We start from the raw sequence: 19,580 nt of genomic DNA, 5'->3' as shown, positions 1-19,580 counted from the left end.
GTACCAAACCACACAATCATGAGTAATAGCTCCCGTTCCCGTAAATATAGTAATTGTTCCCGTAAACATCTCTTGAAATGATTGTGTTCCGTTGTGGCAGGAGATTCTGTTCCCAAGAGATTCTGTGTCCCCCCCCCCCAATCAAACGATGAATAGTGAACAAACTTCTTCAGATAGGGTTGTGGTTATAGGGTATATTTTTTATTGGAGAATGGGTGCTACAAAGTTTCTACAGTTTCTTATTAGAGTATTATAGGGAGGTTTATATTTCATCGTAAACAAAAAGCATGTTTCGCAAAGTCTCGGCTTGTAGAATGGGTGCTAGAGTTTCTAACAAGCCTAGGCTTATGTTTCATGATTGCGCAAAGTCTGCACCGTGTTGATTACGTAGCCTGAACATCTGACGTCACACTAATACGAGGCTCGTGAATCACACGAGAACTTTGATTGACTTGAGCCTACGTCAAGATCTTGGTGGTCACGTGGTATGGATGTATCGCTGATCTCGCATTCATTTCGCAGTCGAATTCCACGTCTACACGTATTAAGCTAAAACATCGTTGTATTTTATGGATGTACATGTACTGTATCAAATGATATTATTGGTTCTGTACACCAACCAGTCTTTATCTTTGCGGATAAAAACAGGGGACCAGTCTTCCGTGTTTTTTTTACGCAACATCAAATTCTAAGACTGGGCCCCTGTCTTTATGCGCAAGTATAAAGACAGGTACCTGCTACTCAGATCCAGTGATTTCATTGGATACATTGCTATCGTTGCACAAATGTAGTGACTAAAAGCTACCGTGTTTGTATTGGTCTGATGTGGAGGCTACCGTGCCTGTGGTTGTTTTTATTGGTCTGTCACCTAGGACGACCAATCAAAACACAGAGATGGAAAGCTTAACTTTCGGTCGTTTGCGGTCTGTGCCCACGTTCGTGTGTATTGTATACAGTACATGTGCATGTACACATGTACTTGCATGTAATGTTGGTGCAGAATTTGACTGCGTATCTCTATGTGAAATGAATGTAGGTCAAAAGTGAATATACACGACGGCTGGAGGCCGGTCTATGGCGTTATTCACGAGCCTCGAAGTGTGACGTCAGATGTTCAGGCTAAATGTTAAGTACACGTATAATAAAACATCATTATATGCATGTGTGTACATTGTATCCAATGATATCACTGGTTTTGTAAAACCAGTATCGGTCTATACTTAATGGCCAGTGGTATCTACTGCTTGAAGCAGGAATTAACATTACTAACGATTCCACCTATCAGAGTTGTTGAGCGTGAAACCAGACATTCTGCTTCTGCTCATCCACACAGACTTGATCTGATGAGATGTAGGAGCCATTCAAACAGCTTTATTCCACGTATACTGCATCTCTTTGGAACTCTCTGCCTAGCGCATGTTTCCCTCCATCCTAAAATCTGTAGACTGTCAGAGGAATGTCAAGTTCTTTACTTTCAGCTCCCGTGAGTTCTTTCAACCTTAATGTTGTTTTCTTCTTGTAGCCCCATCATACCAAGAGCGGCTTCTTGCCTTGTTTTGGGTGAACTTGCATATAAAAAAATCCATAAAAATACTCACCAAATACTGTATAACAAGAAAGTACATCTCACCGCTATGGCGTACGAAACTTCACCCATCTTCGTCATCCAGACCATTGTAGGCATCATCGGTTTGTTTGGAAACTGCTTGGTCTGCATTGTCATCTGGCGAACCCCGGCCATGCACACCACTACCAATGCATTCATCTTCAATCAAGCCACGGTGGACTTTCTCGGTTCCATCTTTATGTTACTGAGCAGTGTCGTTCCGGTTCCTGAGATCTTACCATCAGGAACGGCCGGAGTTATCCTCTGTCGAATCTGGATATCCAACTATTTCCTGTGGGCTTGCTACGTTACGTCGTCGTTCAACTTAGTGGCTCTAACCTTTGAGCGGTACCTGGCCATAGTCTACCCCTTCAAGTTCCAGAAAGTCTGCCACCGTCTCGGAGCGATCGTAGTCATCGTGTTTGTCTGGGTGGCCGGGTACTCCGTCGCACTCTACGCCGTAGAAATCTATCGTTTTCGAGAGGGTCTTTGCCTGCGCTTCTTTGACCCAAAACTCCGAGTTGTTGGGACCATGATACCGGGCTTTCAGTATTTCTTCCCCGTCGTCTCGATGCTCGTCGCCTACATCCACATCACCGTGGAGCTAAAGCGGAGCGCGCGACGGCTGGCTCGCATCATGGGTCCTAGCGTCGCGGGAGACGGCACGTCGGCTCAGGTGCAAGAGTCGGCCGACGAGTCCCTTCTACGAGCAAGACGAAACACTTTCAAGACGCTGCTCATGGTATTCATCGCGTACATCACTTGCTGGACGCTGAACGCTAGTATCCTCCTCGCCGGCTCCCTGGGTTACCCCTCAGCGGACTCGTCTGCTCACTACATCATCTCGGTGTCTCTCGTGGCGGCTAACTCAGCCGTCAATCCGATCATCTATGCCTTCAAGTATAAACAGTTTCAGATTGGACTGAGGAAGATGTTCAAGATGAACAACGCAACGGTGGACGCGATCAATCCATCCACTGCTATCACTTTGGCCTGAGTTTTAAATGTCAATGGACAACCGGTGTGGCAGAAGATTCTGTCTACCCGGAAATTCTGTCCCACCTATTGGCGAACTGTATACAACCTGCTTCTAAAAGCGCCATCTTTTGAAACATCCTCCTTCAGCGAACGTTAATTACCCATAACTATAGGGACAGAATTTCCGGCGGACAGATTCGCTGGGACACCAGCACAGTTTTAAAAGTTCACCGGCAGCCACTCATGTTTGTTGACAAAAATTACGTAAGCACAACTGTTTATCTCTGGTACTCACTCAATAGCATAAACACTTACTTGGTAACGAGCAGTGGAGAACTGTTTAATAGTAAAAAACATTGTGAGAAACAGCTCTCTCTGAAGTTACGTACATTCTCACTACAATATTAAAATACTTTCGCGAAGCCTTTTATTATAGTTATCTATCTGTCTGTCTGAAAGCACAACAATTTATGCAACAAGGGTGATTTTTTCTTGCCACTTCGATGTTCTAATGAGCCAAAATTTGCATAGTTATAAAAAAAAGTATTATGTGTGGATACACCAAGTGAGGTCTTGACAATTATTACCAAAGGTGTCCAGGGGTGGATTTCACAAAGGTAGTCTTTACTTAGGACTAGTCCTATAGGCAATGCTAAGAGGTGAATCCTAAGTTAGGATAGGACCAGTCCTAAGTTAGGATGGGTTACTGGTCCTAACTTAGGACTGGTCCTATCTCTTAGCATTGCCTAGGACTAGTCCTAAGTTAGGACTACCTTTGTGAAATCGACCCCTGTGCCTTTATGTCCTCACTTAACTATGAATTGTCAACAGTTAGTGTCAGTACATTTATTTAGTTTTACCCTATTAATGTATAACTTTACTCTTACACTGTTTAAAGGTTGGATTCGAACTGCCTCTAGCTACCGGGAAATATCGGTGGTTAATAAATGGTAAGACGTCTGCTCTAGATTGGCAAAGGTCGTGGGCTCGAATCCAACCCGATTATTCGGGAGAGTACTGACGGCGCTTACACACATCGGTGTATAAAAAGGTTAAAGGCAGTGGACACTATTGGTACTCACTCAAAATATTTATTAGCATAAAACCTTTCTTGGTGACAAGTAATGGGGAGAGGTTGATAGTATAAAACATTTTGAGAGACGGCTCCCTCTAAAACGACATAGTTTTCGAGAAAGAAGTAATTTTCCACGAATTTGATTTCGAGACCTCAGGTTTAGAGCTTCTCGAAATCAACCATCTAAACGCACACAACTTCGTGTGACAAGGGTGTTTTTTCTTTCATTATTATCTCGCAAGTTCGATGACCGATTGAGCTCAAATTTTCACAGGTTTGTTATTTTACGCATATGTTGAGATGCACCAACTGTGAAGGCTAGTCTTTGACACTTACCAATGGTGTCCACTGGCTTTAAAACCAAATGATTATCCATCACCGACGCAAATTAACATGCATTATGTTTCAGTACCTTGGGTAATAGTTTGCAATGGCTTTCCACTAAGCTCCGCCCACAGCGCACGTGAGCAAGACACGTGTATATATGCGCACGCATGACCGAGTTTGTCTAGTCTGGTTCCCAGACCCAAAAATCTCCGTCTAGGCTCTGTCGAATTTAGGGTCCGGTATCATCCAAAATCACGTGACCAAAGAGGAGGAATTCCTCCTCTTTCGAAGTTATCCGAAATGTTCCGAACGTGTTGTCGCCAACATTCGGACAGTATCGCTGATGTTCGGTACGGACTCGTAATGTCAGTCCTGTCGGCAGTAGATCCAGGAGTTTTTATGCCAGTTATTGCCAATGCAGGCGTTGTGCCTAAGTAAGCGTTTGCAAAGCGATGCGACAAGTTCAAAATATATAAACCTGGGAAATCGCTCCGGGATCTGGTAAGTTTTTGTCCTTTTTCTTCAATAATATTTTTTTCAAAGGTGTTTTGACTTGAGTGTTCATTAGACATTGATTGAGTTGAGGATTAAGTTTTATGATTTTTGAAAGTGGTAAAAATGGGGCAAAATCTGGTGAATAGCTTTCAAAATTATACGTGTTGAACCAGATTGTCATTAATTGACGATCAAAATAATCTCGTAACCCTCTGGCCTGGCGGCCATTGGGAGGAGGGTTACGTTATCGCAACTAGCAGTACGTGCAGACATGGTTTCCCTGGAGATGACCCCCGACCCTGACAAGTTGCGTCATGCTGTATTTTTAACCGTGGGTGATACCTGACCTAAGATTTTTAACAAGAGACGTCAAGGAATCTTTGATCAGGGAACCAGACTAGAGTTTGTCCGACCACAATCATTGCTGTGATTGGTCAAATGGTGAACGCGCACAGTTTGATTGACAGGCCGGATCGGTTCATTACACTGATGGATAACTGACATAAGTTTGTCAATAGTGGCCTATCTAATTCGAATATGAAGCTGTCGTTTTCACGAGGTGACCACAAATTAATATGCACTGGTTTGTACGAAGTGCTCTGCGGGTAAATGTCGTTTGTGTTTACCTTTTTTTTTCATGTTCACAAAGTGACGTTTGTGGTTAGGAGTTAAGTAAGCACGGTAATTTTGCAGAATGAAATAAATACAGGTCTGTACAATTGCAGAAGTCAGCTTCATTTCGCCTTTAAAAGTGTAGTTCATTTTAGATATATGAAAGCAGACTGCGAAACGGCAGCTTGAGAAATCATGCAACTCACCAACCGTATAAACAGGTTTTAACCTTTTACTGACAGGCAAAGGGCCTTTAAATGGTACCACATAATCACCAATTAAGTCTGTTCGCCAAAGTGTAATGACTGGGATGGGAGAGTCATATTCACAATTGAAGTATGTTCTCAAAGGTGCACTGACTGGAGAAGTCAATTATTCAATCCCCATAGACCATTCCATAATATCCTGATCAGGCAGGCCCCGATTGTTTTTGTTGTATTCTTTTATATGATATTTTATGTTGGATGGTGTGGTAAACAATATACTTAAGATTCAAGTCTTAGATCGCGGTTATTCTTCTGCATCCCAGCAACGACAAACGCTACATAGCTACCAGGACGACTAAAGGCCATATCAAAGACTTGGAACCAAGTCTAGGTAAATAAGGAAGTTGTCATGCCAGTAAGACATTATATTAACTAAAGGCACTGTACAGTATTGTTAATTACTCTTAAAATAATTGTTCGCATAAAAACTTACTTGGTAACGAGCAATGGAGAGTTGTTGATTGTTCAACACATCGTGAGAAATTGCTCACTCTGTTTTTGCGAAAGAAGTAATTTCTCAGTAAAATAATTATTTGAATTGATTTCGAGACCCCACGCGTGAAGTATCGAATTCAAGCATCTTAAAGCACACAACTTCGTATGACAGGGGAGTTTATTCTTCCATTATTAAATTCGACGACCAATTGAGTTCAAATTTTCACAGGTTTATTATTTTGTGCATAAAGTGAGAAGACTGGTCTTTGACAAACCAAAGGTGGCCAGTGTCTTTAAAGATAAATAGACTATTACTGGTTGCTAAATGACTCAATTATTCTTAGGCAATAGCTGGGATTGTAAAGAAGTTACTTTGATGTTAATTTCATCGGAAAATGCATATTTTATTAAAATATTAAACAAATACAAATGTAGTGGCAGTAATATTGGCCTTTCGTCCATCAAGATAAGTCGGGGTGTTTCCACACCCCCTAAAATGTTTGCTAATTAGGGCAATAAATCAATTACTGAGTAAATGAACCAATTAATAATTATATGCATAGCTGGACATGTAAAGAAGTCAACTGATGCAAAAATGTTAAGAAATGCGCATAAAATATTTTTTAATTATGCCCTTTCGGTCTGATTGATCTTTTGACATTATTTGTGTATGCATTAGTGTCAATGTATAGTCCGCGCAACGGAAGCGTGTTCAACGGTGCACGGCGTGAGAGTAAACGAGGAGTAATGTGAACCCCACAGCAATATCACGACAGTCGGCGGGTGCCGTTGCTCGTGGGGCAGGCAATGCACTAGGATCCATAGCACTCCTCTATTTAAGAGGGGTATAAAGACACTTGGCACGTTTTGTGTAATTATCAAAGACCAGTATTTTCGCTTCAGTGTATATCCCAAATAATAAATTAAAATAACAAACCTGTACAAATTTGAAGTCAATTTTGTCATCGAAGTACCAAGAGAAAAGTGAAATAAGAACCTTAAACGTACTGAACAAACACGCCACGCCATTTTGTGGAGTCAATTGTTTTACTACATAAAATGGCCGACCGTGTTATAACGTTCGCAAAGTAAAAGGAAAACCACGCGATTTAAAGACATGTTTGTGTGGATCATTATAATTCTACTTTTAAAACATCTTTCTAAACCATTACTTATTCATTTCATAACAAAAGGTTTAAAACGCTTTTCATGGACCAACTCGCCCGATCCAACCAAGGCTACGTGTCCCTTTAATAAATGGCGACTTACTCTTTAAACAAGACTGAGTGTACCCAAAAACGTGATTGCAAAAATAATTTGCACAGTTTCCCATTTCGCCTTTGCAAATAACGGCCTTGGATATAGCCGAAGTCGCCATATCGGAAACAGCTGATTATGTTTCCATGTTGAAGCACTCCTTTTATTAAACTTTTAGTGTCACTCCTGATGAAGGTTTTAAACATTACCGAACAACTACAATCATCCTAGACTTGATTCAAGTCCCAATCTCGTGAGAATCCTGTTAGTCCCATTAAAACACATCAGAACTCCCCCAAGCCGAGCCGCGACCTCAATAGACCATTATCATGTTGCAGCCATCTTGAATTTCTCACTATGGGTGCGTTCGTTTAGCTTCCATGGGTCAACCCCGGTGTGTGTGTGTTTTTTTTCTTCCAGGACAAACGTGTGCAGATAATAACCCACGTTCGTCCTGAAAAAAAAACCCGCCACACACCGGGGTCGACCCAGGGAAGCTAAACGAACGCACCCATTGATATCAATGTTACCAAATCGAGGCCCTTTTCCAAAACCACGGCTTCGGCTTTGAATTCGGCTCCAGGCTCCGTCCTCTTGTTTAAAGCCCTGAGCGCGTATACGCAAAGCACGCGTGAATTGTCCAAACAACCGCTGGGTCATGCTAGCCTGAGCCGAATCCAAAGTCAAAGCCGTGGTTTCGAAAAGAAACCGAGAATGGGAAACAAAATAGTATGGTTTCTATGCAAAATGATTATCAACATTCATTATTGTTATTCGATACGAGGAACATGACAAAGAGTAGGTAGCATGATAACGGTCTATACAGTTCGACGACGGATATGCTTAGGGATCTCCCATGAGAACGGGACTTGAATCAAGTCTACCATCATCCTGATATTTTAAGAACAAACAAGTCGTCGTCGTTGATATATTGTTGATTTAAGCGATGGAAACAAGCGCTCGTTTGTCATTTCATTCCCTTTCATTTCATTAAGCGCTTTGAGACTTCATCGTAGTTTTGCGTTGTATAAATTATTTCGTTTTGATCTGATTGTAAAGCCAAGGACTCTTGAAAAGCTAATTTAAAGGTACTGGACACGATTGGTTTTACTCAAAATAATGGTGAGCATAAAAACTGAGTTGGTAACGAGTAAGGGAGAGCTGTTGACAGTATGAAACATTGTGAGAAACGGCTCCCTCTGAAGTAACATAGTTTTTTTTAGAAAGAGGTAATTTTTCACACAAAATGATAAAATACTTCAGCTGAAGCCTTTTATAATACATCTGAAAACATACCAAGTGTGGAAAAAGGGCGTTTTTTTCTTTCCTTTTTTTGATCTCTTGCAATTTCGATGACCAATTAAGCCCAAATTTTCACAGGTTTGTTCCCATAGTGAGAATACTGGTCTTTGACAATATTACCAAATGTGTCCTGGGGTCGATTTTACAAAGAGTTATGACTAGTCCTAACTTAGGTCTAGTCCTAGGAGATATACAAATTGCATGAATTAGTCCTAAGTTAGAACGAGTAACTGGTCCTAACTTGAGATAAGACTACTCCTAACTTTTTGTGAAATCCACCCCAGTGCCTTTAAAGCGTTTTGATACCTTTAATATATCACCTTTTTTGCCCATGGTAAGAGTCCTTATACTCACTGTGAATGAAGATGTATATGTTTATACAATTTACCTGTCAAATTGTCCGTATCATTAGTTGTCTCGTTTTTTAAATGAAAAGTAAACATCACAGATAAAAACAATTAGGAGAGTAGGGTAAATAAAATCCATTGTTGATGCTAAAACAATTGTCTCACTGAGACGAACATTGTTTGTGTGAAAGTTGTTTAACGCATTTCTCAACAACTACAGCAACTCAACAAGTAATATTTTAAGGTTAGCTTTATATCATCATTATCTTTATGTTAAAAGTAAATCTATTGGCGATTGTGTTATCAAACATTTTTTTATTGCTTGTAGTTATTGTTGTAAAGTGTTGTGGATCCCTTGTTTGTGTAAGAACGCTAAAATGATTAGATTATTATTTGTGTTCAAACAAAAAGTAAACCCTTTGATCGCTGTACAAGCCAATGGAGACGACAAGGAATGAAGTTTCAATTTTAGATGTGGGAGGGAAAACCCCAGAGAATGTTTCCAGGGAAAACCAACGCAGTAAGGTAGTATTAAATGGAAACCAAATCCACGTAGTGCCCCCGGTGGGATTCGAACCGGGTGCCCAGAGGCGGACGGCGAGGAAAGACACCACTTATACCAATCTGCCCAGCCACACATTTTGTGAAAATGCACGAGACGTAAGCAGTTTGTACGCAGATGTCACATGTTGGTTTAAAGCCATTATACACTTTCGGAACAGAAGACACACAAAAAGTTCACAGACTTACAAATAACTTACAGGGTTTTACAGAAGGTAATGGTGAAAGACTTCTCTTGAAATATTATTCCATGAAATGCTTTTCTTTTTGAGAAAACATTAAAACAATTATCAATTCTCGATAGCGAGAATTACGGATTTGTTTAAAAGACATGTCATGACACGGCGCAACGTGCGGACACAAGGGTGGGTTTTCCTGTTATTTTCTCCCGACTCCGATGACCGATTGAGCCTAAATTTTGACAGGTTTGTTATTTGATATATAAGTTGTGGTACACGAAGTGTGGGCCTTGGACAATACTGTTTACCGAAAGGGTCCATTGGCTTAAACGAAAGGTTGGGAGCCTCAATGATAGGAAGGATACTTAAAGTCAATAACTTAATCCAACTACGGTTTGTAAACAACTTGATTTTTTTTAATGCAATAATTCCAGTAAGCAACGGGAGTGTTCGTGTGAAAGATGTTCAACCCACAATTACGCTCAAGCTCAAAGAAACATAAATAACTCCCGACCCAGTTTGTATTGCATTATGTTTTTTACAATGATGATATTCATTGCCATCCAGAGATACGTAATTATTTCTTCGAACTCTTTAAAGACACCTGGCCACTTTTAGTAATTGTCAAAGACCAGTCTTCTCCTATGTTGTGTCCCAACATACGCACACAATAACAAACCTGTGAAAATTTAAACTCAATATTGGTCGTCGAAGTCGTGAGAAAAATAGAAGAAAAAACACCCCTGTCACACGAAGTTGTGTGCTATCAGATGCTTTGATTTCTAGACCTCATAAAATAATATGAGGTCTCGAAATGAAATATAGTATTTAACTTAGAAATTGCTTCTTTCTCAAAAACTACGTTACTTCAGAGGGAGCCGTTTCTCACAATATTTAATACTATCAACAGCTCTCCGTTACCTGTTACCAAGTAAGTTGTTATGCTAACAATTATTTCGCGTAGTTACCAATAGTGTCCATTGCCTTTAAACTAAACTATGCAAGCCCATAAAGGTTGCTCTAACCTTGGCTAAAGTAGAATATACCAAAAAAAACATTATATAATATAATATAATAATATGCAAAAACTCGACGGGTGATGGAATTGACAAAATGGGTGTTGTCACATCATCACATCATATCACGGGTGCATTATACATACTAAAGAGATATACTCAAATTATCATCGTAGGATGTCCAAATCCCACCAACTGTTTGGGAGCAATAAGTGTTATTTTAAAGACAGTGGACACTATTGGTAGTTGTCAAAGACTAGTCTTCTTAGTTGTTGTATCTCGCCATATGCATAAAATAACAAACCTGTGAAAGTTTGAGCTTGGTCGTCGAAGTTGCGAGATAATAATGAATGAAAAAAACACCATTGTCACACGAAGTTGTGTGCTATCAGATGCTTTGATTTCTAGACCTCATAAAATAATATGAGGTCTCGAAATGAAATATAGTATTTAACTGAGAAATTGCTTCTTTCTCAAAAACTACGTTACTTCAGAGGGAGCCGTTTCTCACAATATTTAATACTATCAACAGCTCTCCGTTACCTGTTACCAAGTAAGTTTTTATGCTAACAATTATTTCGAGTATAGTTACCATTAGTGTCCATTGCCTTTAAACTAAACTATGCAAGCCCATAAAGGTTGCTCTAACCTTGGCTGAAGCATAATAAACACACAAAAAAACATTGTATAATATAATATAATAATATGCAAAAACTCGACGTGTGATGGAATTGACACCATGGGGTGTTGTCACATCATATCACGGGTGCATTATACATATACTAAAGAGATGAACCCAAATTATCATCGTGTAGGATGTTCAAATCCCAACAACTGTTTGGGAGCAATAAGTGTTATTTTAACACCCTATGGTGTACAATTTTTTTTTTTAATCTACATGTAGCAACACCCACGGTGTCAGTTTTAACACCAAGGTTTTTTTGCAGGGTACCTTTAATATTAAATAAAGATTTTTTTCCTTTTTTTGGATTGCTATAATCTTGGATTCAAGTCAAACAATCCCATTTTCGGCTTTCTCCCCCAAATTATATATGATACTAGCATGGCATGCAGCCGATTTACGAAACGCTAGGATTAATCATAGTTTTTATTTATCTCGAGTTGGGACGAGTAATTTAATATTTAGGAATGGGTTCAAATAGTCCTGACTACTGTGGTTAAAGGCAGTGGACACTATTGGTAATTACTCAAAATAATCATCATAAAATCTTTCTTGATTACGAGTAATGGGGAGAGGTTGATAGTATAAAAGTTGTGAGAAACAGCCCCCTCTGAAGTGACGTAGTTTTCGAGAAAGAAGTAATTCGATTTCGAGACCTCAAGTTTAGAATTTGAGGTCTCGAAATCAAGCATCTAAACGCACACAACTTCGTGTGACAAGGGTGTTTTTTCTTTCATTATTATATCGCAACTTCGACGACCGATTGAGCTAAACTTTTCACAGGTTTGTTATTATATGCATAATTTATGTTGAGACACATCAAGTGAGAAGACTAGTCTTTGACAATTACCCATAGTGTCCACTGTCTTTAAAGATTCTTGACACTTTTGGTAATTGGTCATGATATTAATACTGTTAGCATAAAATTCATACTTTGTAACTAGCAATGGCGAGCTGTTGATAGTATAAAACACTGTGAGAAACAGCTTCATCTGAAGTGACGAAGTTAAAGAGGTCCTTCCTCACTCAAATATTAAAATAAGCCTTTTTATTATGCATCTGATGGAACACTGGTGTTTTTTCTTTTATTATTCATCTTGCAACTTCGATGACCAATTGAGTCAACATTTCCACAGTCTTGTTACTTCATGCTTAATGTTGGGATACCCCAAGTGAGAAGACTGGTCTTTGACAATTACCAAAGATGTAAGGTTACCTAACTCGTCGTGAGTCCAAACGGATTAATCTTAGGTTAGGGAGAGTTTGGTGAAATCGATGGCAGGCTTTGCAACGGGACCCTGGTGCCACCTGAATAACTCTTCTCCGAAAATTAAAATGGTATTGAATAAAAAGCACTTCAAAAAAACAAACAGATGTCTTGAGTCTGTTCCTTATTTTCAAAAGAACCAGTGTAAGTGGTCAGGAAATTTCGTGGCCTGGTTAAATCATTAAACTAGTTTATTGCGCCATGGTTAAATCTATAATATGCTTTAAGGCCCGCATAAATTGAATTTCACTGAGAGTAGTTCAGCGAGTTTGACCGAGTTCTTAACCCTCTAGTCACTGCACCGCCCGAGTTTCTGAAAACCAATTTTTCAAGATTCTTGCAGTAAACAACTGGAATCGTAGTTCAATTTTTAACAGATAGCTTAATATTTATGCACAATTTTTTACCCTTTCGGTAATGTTTGTATAAAAGTACAAGCTCCCATTGGGAACAATAATCGGCTCTCTAATATTTTTTTTGTAAGGATAAAATGGACACAATAGCTTTTCAAGGCTTTTATCTGACTCTATATAACAAATATTAGAATCAAGGAAACAGCAGGCAAACAAAATCCTCCCATTATCTCAAGAGAGCAAACGGTCTTTAACAATTTCTTTAGTTGGTGGTTTTAAAATTATTTTTAAAGTTAAACATCAATTTGGCACCCGACACACGATTGTTTTAAACTCTTACTTGTAAAGTTCAAGCGATATCTTGTGATCTGCTCTTCCTCGGTGACAGTACTGTAGATTTTTCAGAAAAGCATTGTTTGAAAACATCAGAGAGTAGAGCTCAAGTTTGCTCTGGTGTTGTCGAGGTTGATCACAAAGCTGAGTGATGAATATCGCGTGTGCCGTTTGCATAAAATTAACATTAAAATTAAACAAGCTATGGGCCCAGGTGATGGACCATTAAGAGATGAATGGACGAGCTGTTAATTTGAGTCTACACAATGTATTGCTTCTAGGAATCACTTTGCATGGTGGTACAATGCATGACAAATTAGTTCAGAGCTATGAGACGAACAAAACAAATTGTTATAAAAAAAATTTACTAGGCGCTGCAAATCGGCCATAGCTGCAGCGTGTCTTTTATCGCTAGCTTTCACGGTCCAACTTCATTAAGCCTGCTAACCTCAGAAAAGTATTGCTTAACAGGAACAGGGTACCAGCCAAAAGAACACTAAGTTTAGACTGTTGTGAGAGGTGCTCCACCTATTTTTTTCGCCAAGCAAAGAAATTTGTCAAGCAGTATTTTCTGCTTAACATCTTTATAAAGTTAAGCTCTGCTCGATCACGTTTAAGCTACTAAAAATGCCATCTGAAAATTCAAAAGAATCAAAAACACGATTAGAGTTTCCTAGTGTAGGGAAAATTTGTTTGGAAACAAACTTGAATCTGTTTACATTGGTCCTGGCTGATCACTTCCAAAATTGTAATGAAATTATTTTCCAAATATTCAAATTACAATCCAATAATATTGAAAGTCAATAACAAAGATTCCAGCGTTTACTCCTATAACGCAATTTACAATGTATCACTGCAATTGTTTTAAGGGTCTGCGGGTACTATTTGTATGACACAAAACACAATGTCAACAGATTTCCAATAAACTTACACGAATTGAAGATAAAAATGGTAGAAAGCTTCCCTGAAAATAATATTACTTGCTGGGGTGATGAAGTTTTTGAGATTTAAGTAAAACAATGTAAGGGTTTTCATAGTTGAATCTATGTATAGTTCATAATGTTTAATACAAATGCCTTAAATTTACATTTTGTAAATAAATGTTAACTTTACTTCATTTCATTCACTACAATTAACTACTACTCATGGTACGCGCGTTGGTAAAGTCAATGGCAATTATTTTTACATGTATAATTTATAATGCCGCTTTTTCAGTCGATTGCTTTTCAATGTTAACGCCAGTGACGCTAATTGAAAATGACACAAAAACAGCGATATAGGAGCAGAAGTGATTTAAAGAGAATATTCACTTTGGTTTAACCCATTAGATTATAGATTCAGAGAAGCAATTAAGATAAGCGATTATTCTCTATGAATAAAAGAAAATGAATAAGAAAAGCACTAGACTGTGTGTAGACTCAAATTAATTGCTCGTCCTTTCTGCCCCTTAAAGGCACTGGACACTTTTGTTTACTCAAAATAATTGTTAGCATAAAAACTTACTTTGTAACAAGCAACGGATATATGCTGGTAGTATAAAACATTGTTAGAAACGGCTCCATCTGAAGTAAAGGTACGTAGTTTTTGAGGTAGTTTCTCACTCAAATTATTTGAATTGAATTCGAACAAAGCATCTGAAAGCACACAACTTGTGCGACAAGGGTGTTTTTTTCTTGACTGTTCTCTCGCAACTGGGAGACCAAGCGAGTTCAAATTTTCAAAGGTTTGTTATGTTATGCATATGTTGAGTTACACCAAGTGAGAAGACTAGTCTTTGACAATTACAAAAGGTGTCCAGTGTCTTTAATATAACGCGCATATTCGTTATTCAGTGATGCCCAATCAAGGCGTAATGGACACAATGACATCGGTGAACGATTGTTATGACACATACGTGAATTGCATGCAATTTATTGAGGCGTTCGAGTCCAGTGAGAAACTGGTAGCCATGGTTTCGGTCTTTTGTTTTGTTTACATACAAATGCAGTATATAATTCCGTTGCCGTTTTTTTTTTTTGTTATTCTGAAAGAGTATCACCTCGGCTAAAAAATAATTTCACATGTTCAGATATGTATCTCAACCAGGTAAAACACCAATCACCATTTTTAAAATGAATTACATCATTCCTTTCTATTTTACATAAAACAATAAAACTGATCTGTGCACCAAAGTGTTAACATACAGTTTTTTCTTGCAGGTAGGATGTGGGACTATGTTTGCATTATGAGATCTACTACTTTCACATTGCAACATGTAATGGTTTACAAGATGCTGTGGCGCAATTATAATGCCAATAAAACCAGGAACAATAGTGACCTGGGGGATCGGTAATTTCGAATACTCCTTAAGTCCACGAGTCCTTCAACCCCCCCCCCCCCCCATTGAGACTTTTGGGACGCTTAGTGGCAGCAGACTTACCACGTAAACCGACCAACTGTTCTCAGAAATGTGCGCAAGCTCAGAACTGCATAAACAAAAGGTGCATTCTTAATTTCGTTAGTTGTGGATTCTTCAGCAGCACTTTGGCACCCGATCGGCGGCTAAAAATGGCAGCTCAAACACACGACTGTTTTAAACTCTTACTTGTAAAGTTCAAACGATATCTCTTGATCTGCTCTTCCTCAGTGACTGTTGACTTTTCAGAAAAGCATTGATTGGAAACATCAGAGAGTATGAACTCAATTTTGCTCTGTGGTATTGCCGAAGTTGATGCGAAAGCTGAATGAGGAATATCGTTTGTGCTCTTGGTTAAACCAAATTTATTATGACTACTAAACCTAATTGGCTCTTTCAAAATTGAGGCGCATTAAAGGAACACGTTGCCTTGGATCGGACGAGTTGGTGTATAAAAAGCGTTTGAAACCGTTTGTTATGAAATGCATTGGTTAGAAAGATGTTTTAAAAGTAGAATATAATGATCCACACAACACTCAAAATTGCGTGGTGGTAGGGACAATAATATTGTTATAGTAAATGGAAACATGCGCTGCAAATCGACCATAGACCTTTTCGCAAATACCACTGCGCAAGCTCAGACTGTTGAATGAGGTGCATTGTGGGATAGATATGGATCAAATCTGGATACCAGCTAGACCACAATGCACATAATTCCAAGCTTTACACGCGCGCACCAGTATTTGCGAAAAGGTCTATAGCTGTTTAGTGCTTATCGCTAGCGTTTATGGGCCCGATTTCTTAAAGCCGATTGGCAGAAAGTGTACTGCCTGACAAATTTCTTTGCTAAGCAACAATTTACAGGGCCACTAGTCCCAATATAGCTAACTTGATGTTATTTCGACTGGTATCTGTATCTGGTATCTGTTCTGTTGATGTTATACTTGTATGTTCTTAGCACGTTTTTGTATTTTACAGGCCCTATGACATTGGGCCATGCTCGGCCACTTTCAAGCTTCTAAAAATAAATGACAATATATATGATTTATCCATTTTCTGTCTTACAACTTAAAATAGGGAGACCGCCATCATAGACGGCTCAGTTGGACGAGCACCGGCACGCTAATCCAGAGCTCGCGGACTCAAGTCCTACTCTCAATTTAATTAAACTTCGGTCAACCCCAAATTAGAAGATAAACAATATTATTAATAATTATGATGCAAATTTAACATCTATTAAATCGTTGCGGTACCCGCTGCTAAAACATAGGGTTCGAACTGGTAAAGTGTCGGGATCGACGCTAAAACCTCTTTCCCATCGTAGGTCTGTAGCCAGCCTCTGTCTTTTTTTATGGTAAATGTGCCACCAGTGTGTCCGACCTAGTTCCTCCTATCAGAATGTTTGAGCGTGAAACCAGACTTTCTGCTTCTTCTCATCCATACACTCTTGATCTGCTGAGATGTAGAACAAGAAGCCATTCCAACAACTTTATTCCACTTTGGAACTCCCTGCCTGGTGCATGTGTCCCTCCATCCTACAATCAAGACTGTTTTAAGAGGAATATCAATTCCTACCTTCAGCTCCCCTGAGTTCTTTTCACATTCAATTTCTTTTCGAATAGCCCCATACCAAGAATGGCTTTTTAAAGTCTGTTTGGGGCAACCTTGCATTTGTTTTTTCTTCTACCGGGCAATCCTGGGTGTTAAGTTGGCAAGACCATGCTCTAGAACTTCAAAGGTAAAGGGTTCGAATCAAACCCGAGTAATATGCATTTGATGTTTGACAGAACTCATGAAATTACAGAGTATACGGTGCCAACACACATCTGTGAATAAGAGTAAAACCTAAATGAATGAAACAAAATGAAATAATCAAGATTACTCTTGGTACGCAATGGTAAATCCAACGGCACTTGTGTACACAGATAATTAATTATTCCCCCTTTCACAGATGGCTTTTTTTTTTTCATTGTTAAATAAACATTACAGAATTGTTTTTGCTGACAAAACATTTGCTGGCAATGTACGCACTTGGTGGGTTACATAAAGTGCTTATAAGTTTGAGATCGATCGGCCGTCTGAGTCACGAGAAAATAGCGAAAACCGATTACACATTATGACATCGATGCAAACAAAAATGAATAAAACCCTCATTGAGCAATAAACTACAAACGGGAAATTTGTTTTATTTATTTCTCATCAAATATGACATTCAGACAGTGATATTTAAAGGGATGTTTTCTACTATCATCATCACTAGACCGTGTAAGTTTGATGTAAATCTGTGATCTTCACGATTTTTTTTCCTTACCAATTCTGTAATATTCCTTCAAGGTCATTGATGATTAAATGTAGCTCGCACCAACACCACGCTCATTTTGTAACAAACAAAAATTTGAATTTCTTTTGTCGGGATAATGCCGTCAAGACTAATGACTTATTAATTCAGTATGAGCATTTTATGACAAGGAAAGTACATTACAACCTATTGTGGTAAATTAAACATGACGCTGGGCAACATTCCGACGGGTTAACACTTTCCCACCGTCCGCACTTGGATTTATTTGACTCGGGTAAACTTACCGATACCGTGGGTAAACTAACCGAGCTGGCCCCCTGCGTAACCTTTGACAGCACTTTTTGGTTTTCGGCTCGATGCATTCCTGATTTTTGCTACTTACATTGAATAGTTCGATAATAACGAAAATTGTATTCTTCCATGACAAAACAAGTCAGCTTCTTCGGGTCATTGGCGGATGGGAGATTTAACCGAGTCGTCGCGTCCGCATTGGACTTTCTGGCTCGGTTAAACTGACCTGGTCAATCTTCCTGGGCACTTTTGGCTCGGTTATCGGGTCGGGTCAGTTACCTGGGACGAAAACTTCCTGGGCTGTTCGCATTGGACTTAAAATGGGTAAGTTACCCATTGGCTCGGTTAGTTTACCCAAATTAAGTCCAATGCGAACGGGGCTATAGACGTATGCGTACGGACACTCACAATTCTATTTGTATGAAGACACATACAAAAATTGTAATGAATAAAGGGTGGTCTTAGTTGGCATGACACTGATCTAGAATTAGAAAGGTCGCTGGTTCGAATCCCAATGCATTTGATTCTTCACATAACTCTGAAAAGTATAATGTATTCAATGCTAAACACAGTCGGTCTATAAGAACAAAACCAAAGTCAGTGTAATAATAACACACACACAAATAACAATATAATTACTCTTGGTATACGCATAAGTTAAAGACATTGGACACTATTATTATTTGTCAAAAAGACCAGTCTTCTCACTTGCTTTATCTCAACTTATGCATAAAATAACAAACCTGTGAAAAGTTGAGCTCAATCGGTCGCCGAAGTTGCGACATAATAATGAAAGAACACACCCTTGTCACACGTACGAAGTTGTGTGCTTTCAGATGCTGGATTCGAGACCTCAAATTCTAAGTCTGAGGTCTCAAAATCAAATTCATGGAAATTTAATTCTTTTATCGAAATGTACTCCACTTCAGAGGGAGCCGTTTCTCACAATGTTTTATACTATCAACCTCTCACCAATACTCGTTACCAAGTAAGGTTTTATGCTAATAATTATTTTGAGTAATTACCAATAGTGTCCACTGCCTTTAATACAATGACATTTGTTTACACAGATAACTTACAATGCCTCCTTTCACAGTTGGCTTTTGTTCAACGTTAACATCAGTGGTGATTGAGTGTAGCTCACACCAACACCACGCTCATTTGTTACAAACAAAATTTAAATTTTGTCAGGATAATACCGTCAAAGACTTTGACTTCGCGCAAATTCATCAGCATGAGCCATAAAATACATCACAGCCTACTGTGACAATGTTAACCTCTTAAACAACCTTGTCACTTGAGACGGGGCAAATTGTTCGATTGGGTCCAAACAGACAAAGGCAATAATAAATGCTTGCCCTGCCTGACAGGTGTGGATAGTTTTAGTAATACATTAATAATTGTGATAAATTGTGACATTGTGATAAATTGGTTTTACAAACCAATTTATCACAACAGCACACAACATATTCCTCACTCAGCTTTATGTGACCAACCTCAACAT

At 38.9% G+C, this 19,580-nt stretch overlaps 1 protein-coding gene across 1 annotated transcript; it reads left to right on the top strand.

The window, feature by feature from the left end:
* The first annotated feature begins 1,634 nt into the window (after positions 1-1,634).
* LOC117298702 (kappa-type opioid receptor-like) lies at positions 1,635-2,603 on the top strand. Its single transcript, XM_033782019.1, has one exon. It carries the CDS (start codon positions 1,635-1,637, stop codon positions 2,601-2,603), a length of 969 nt encoding a protein of 322 aa, XP_033637910.1.
* Positions 2,604-19,580: the final 16,977 nt, after the last annotated feature.

This window comes from Asterias rubens, chromosome 13 (genome assembly GCF_902459465.1).
Source record: "Asterias rubens chromosome 13, eAstRub1.3, whole genome shotgun sequence".
In the NCBI taxonomy this organism is placed as follows: Eukaryota; Metazoa; Echinodermata; class Asteroidea; order Forcipulatida; family Asteriidae; genus Asterias; species Asterias rubens.
The sequence above is the reverse complement of the archived record's forward strand: the minus strand, read 5'-3'. Positions and strand labels throughout refer to the sequence as shown.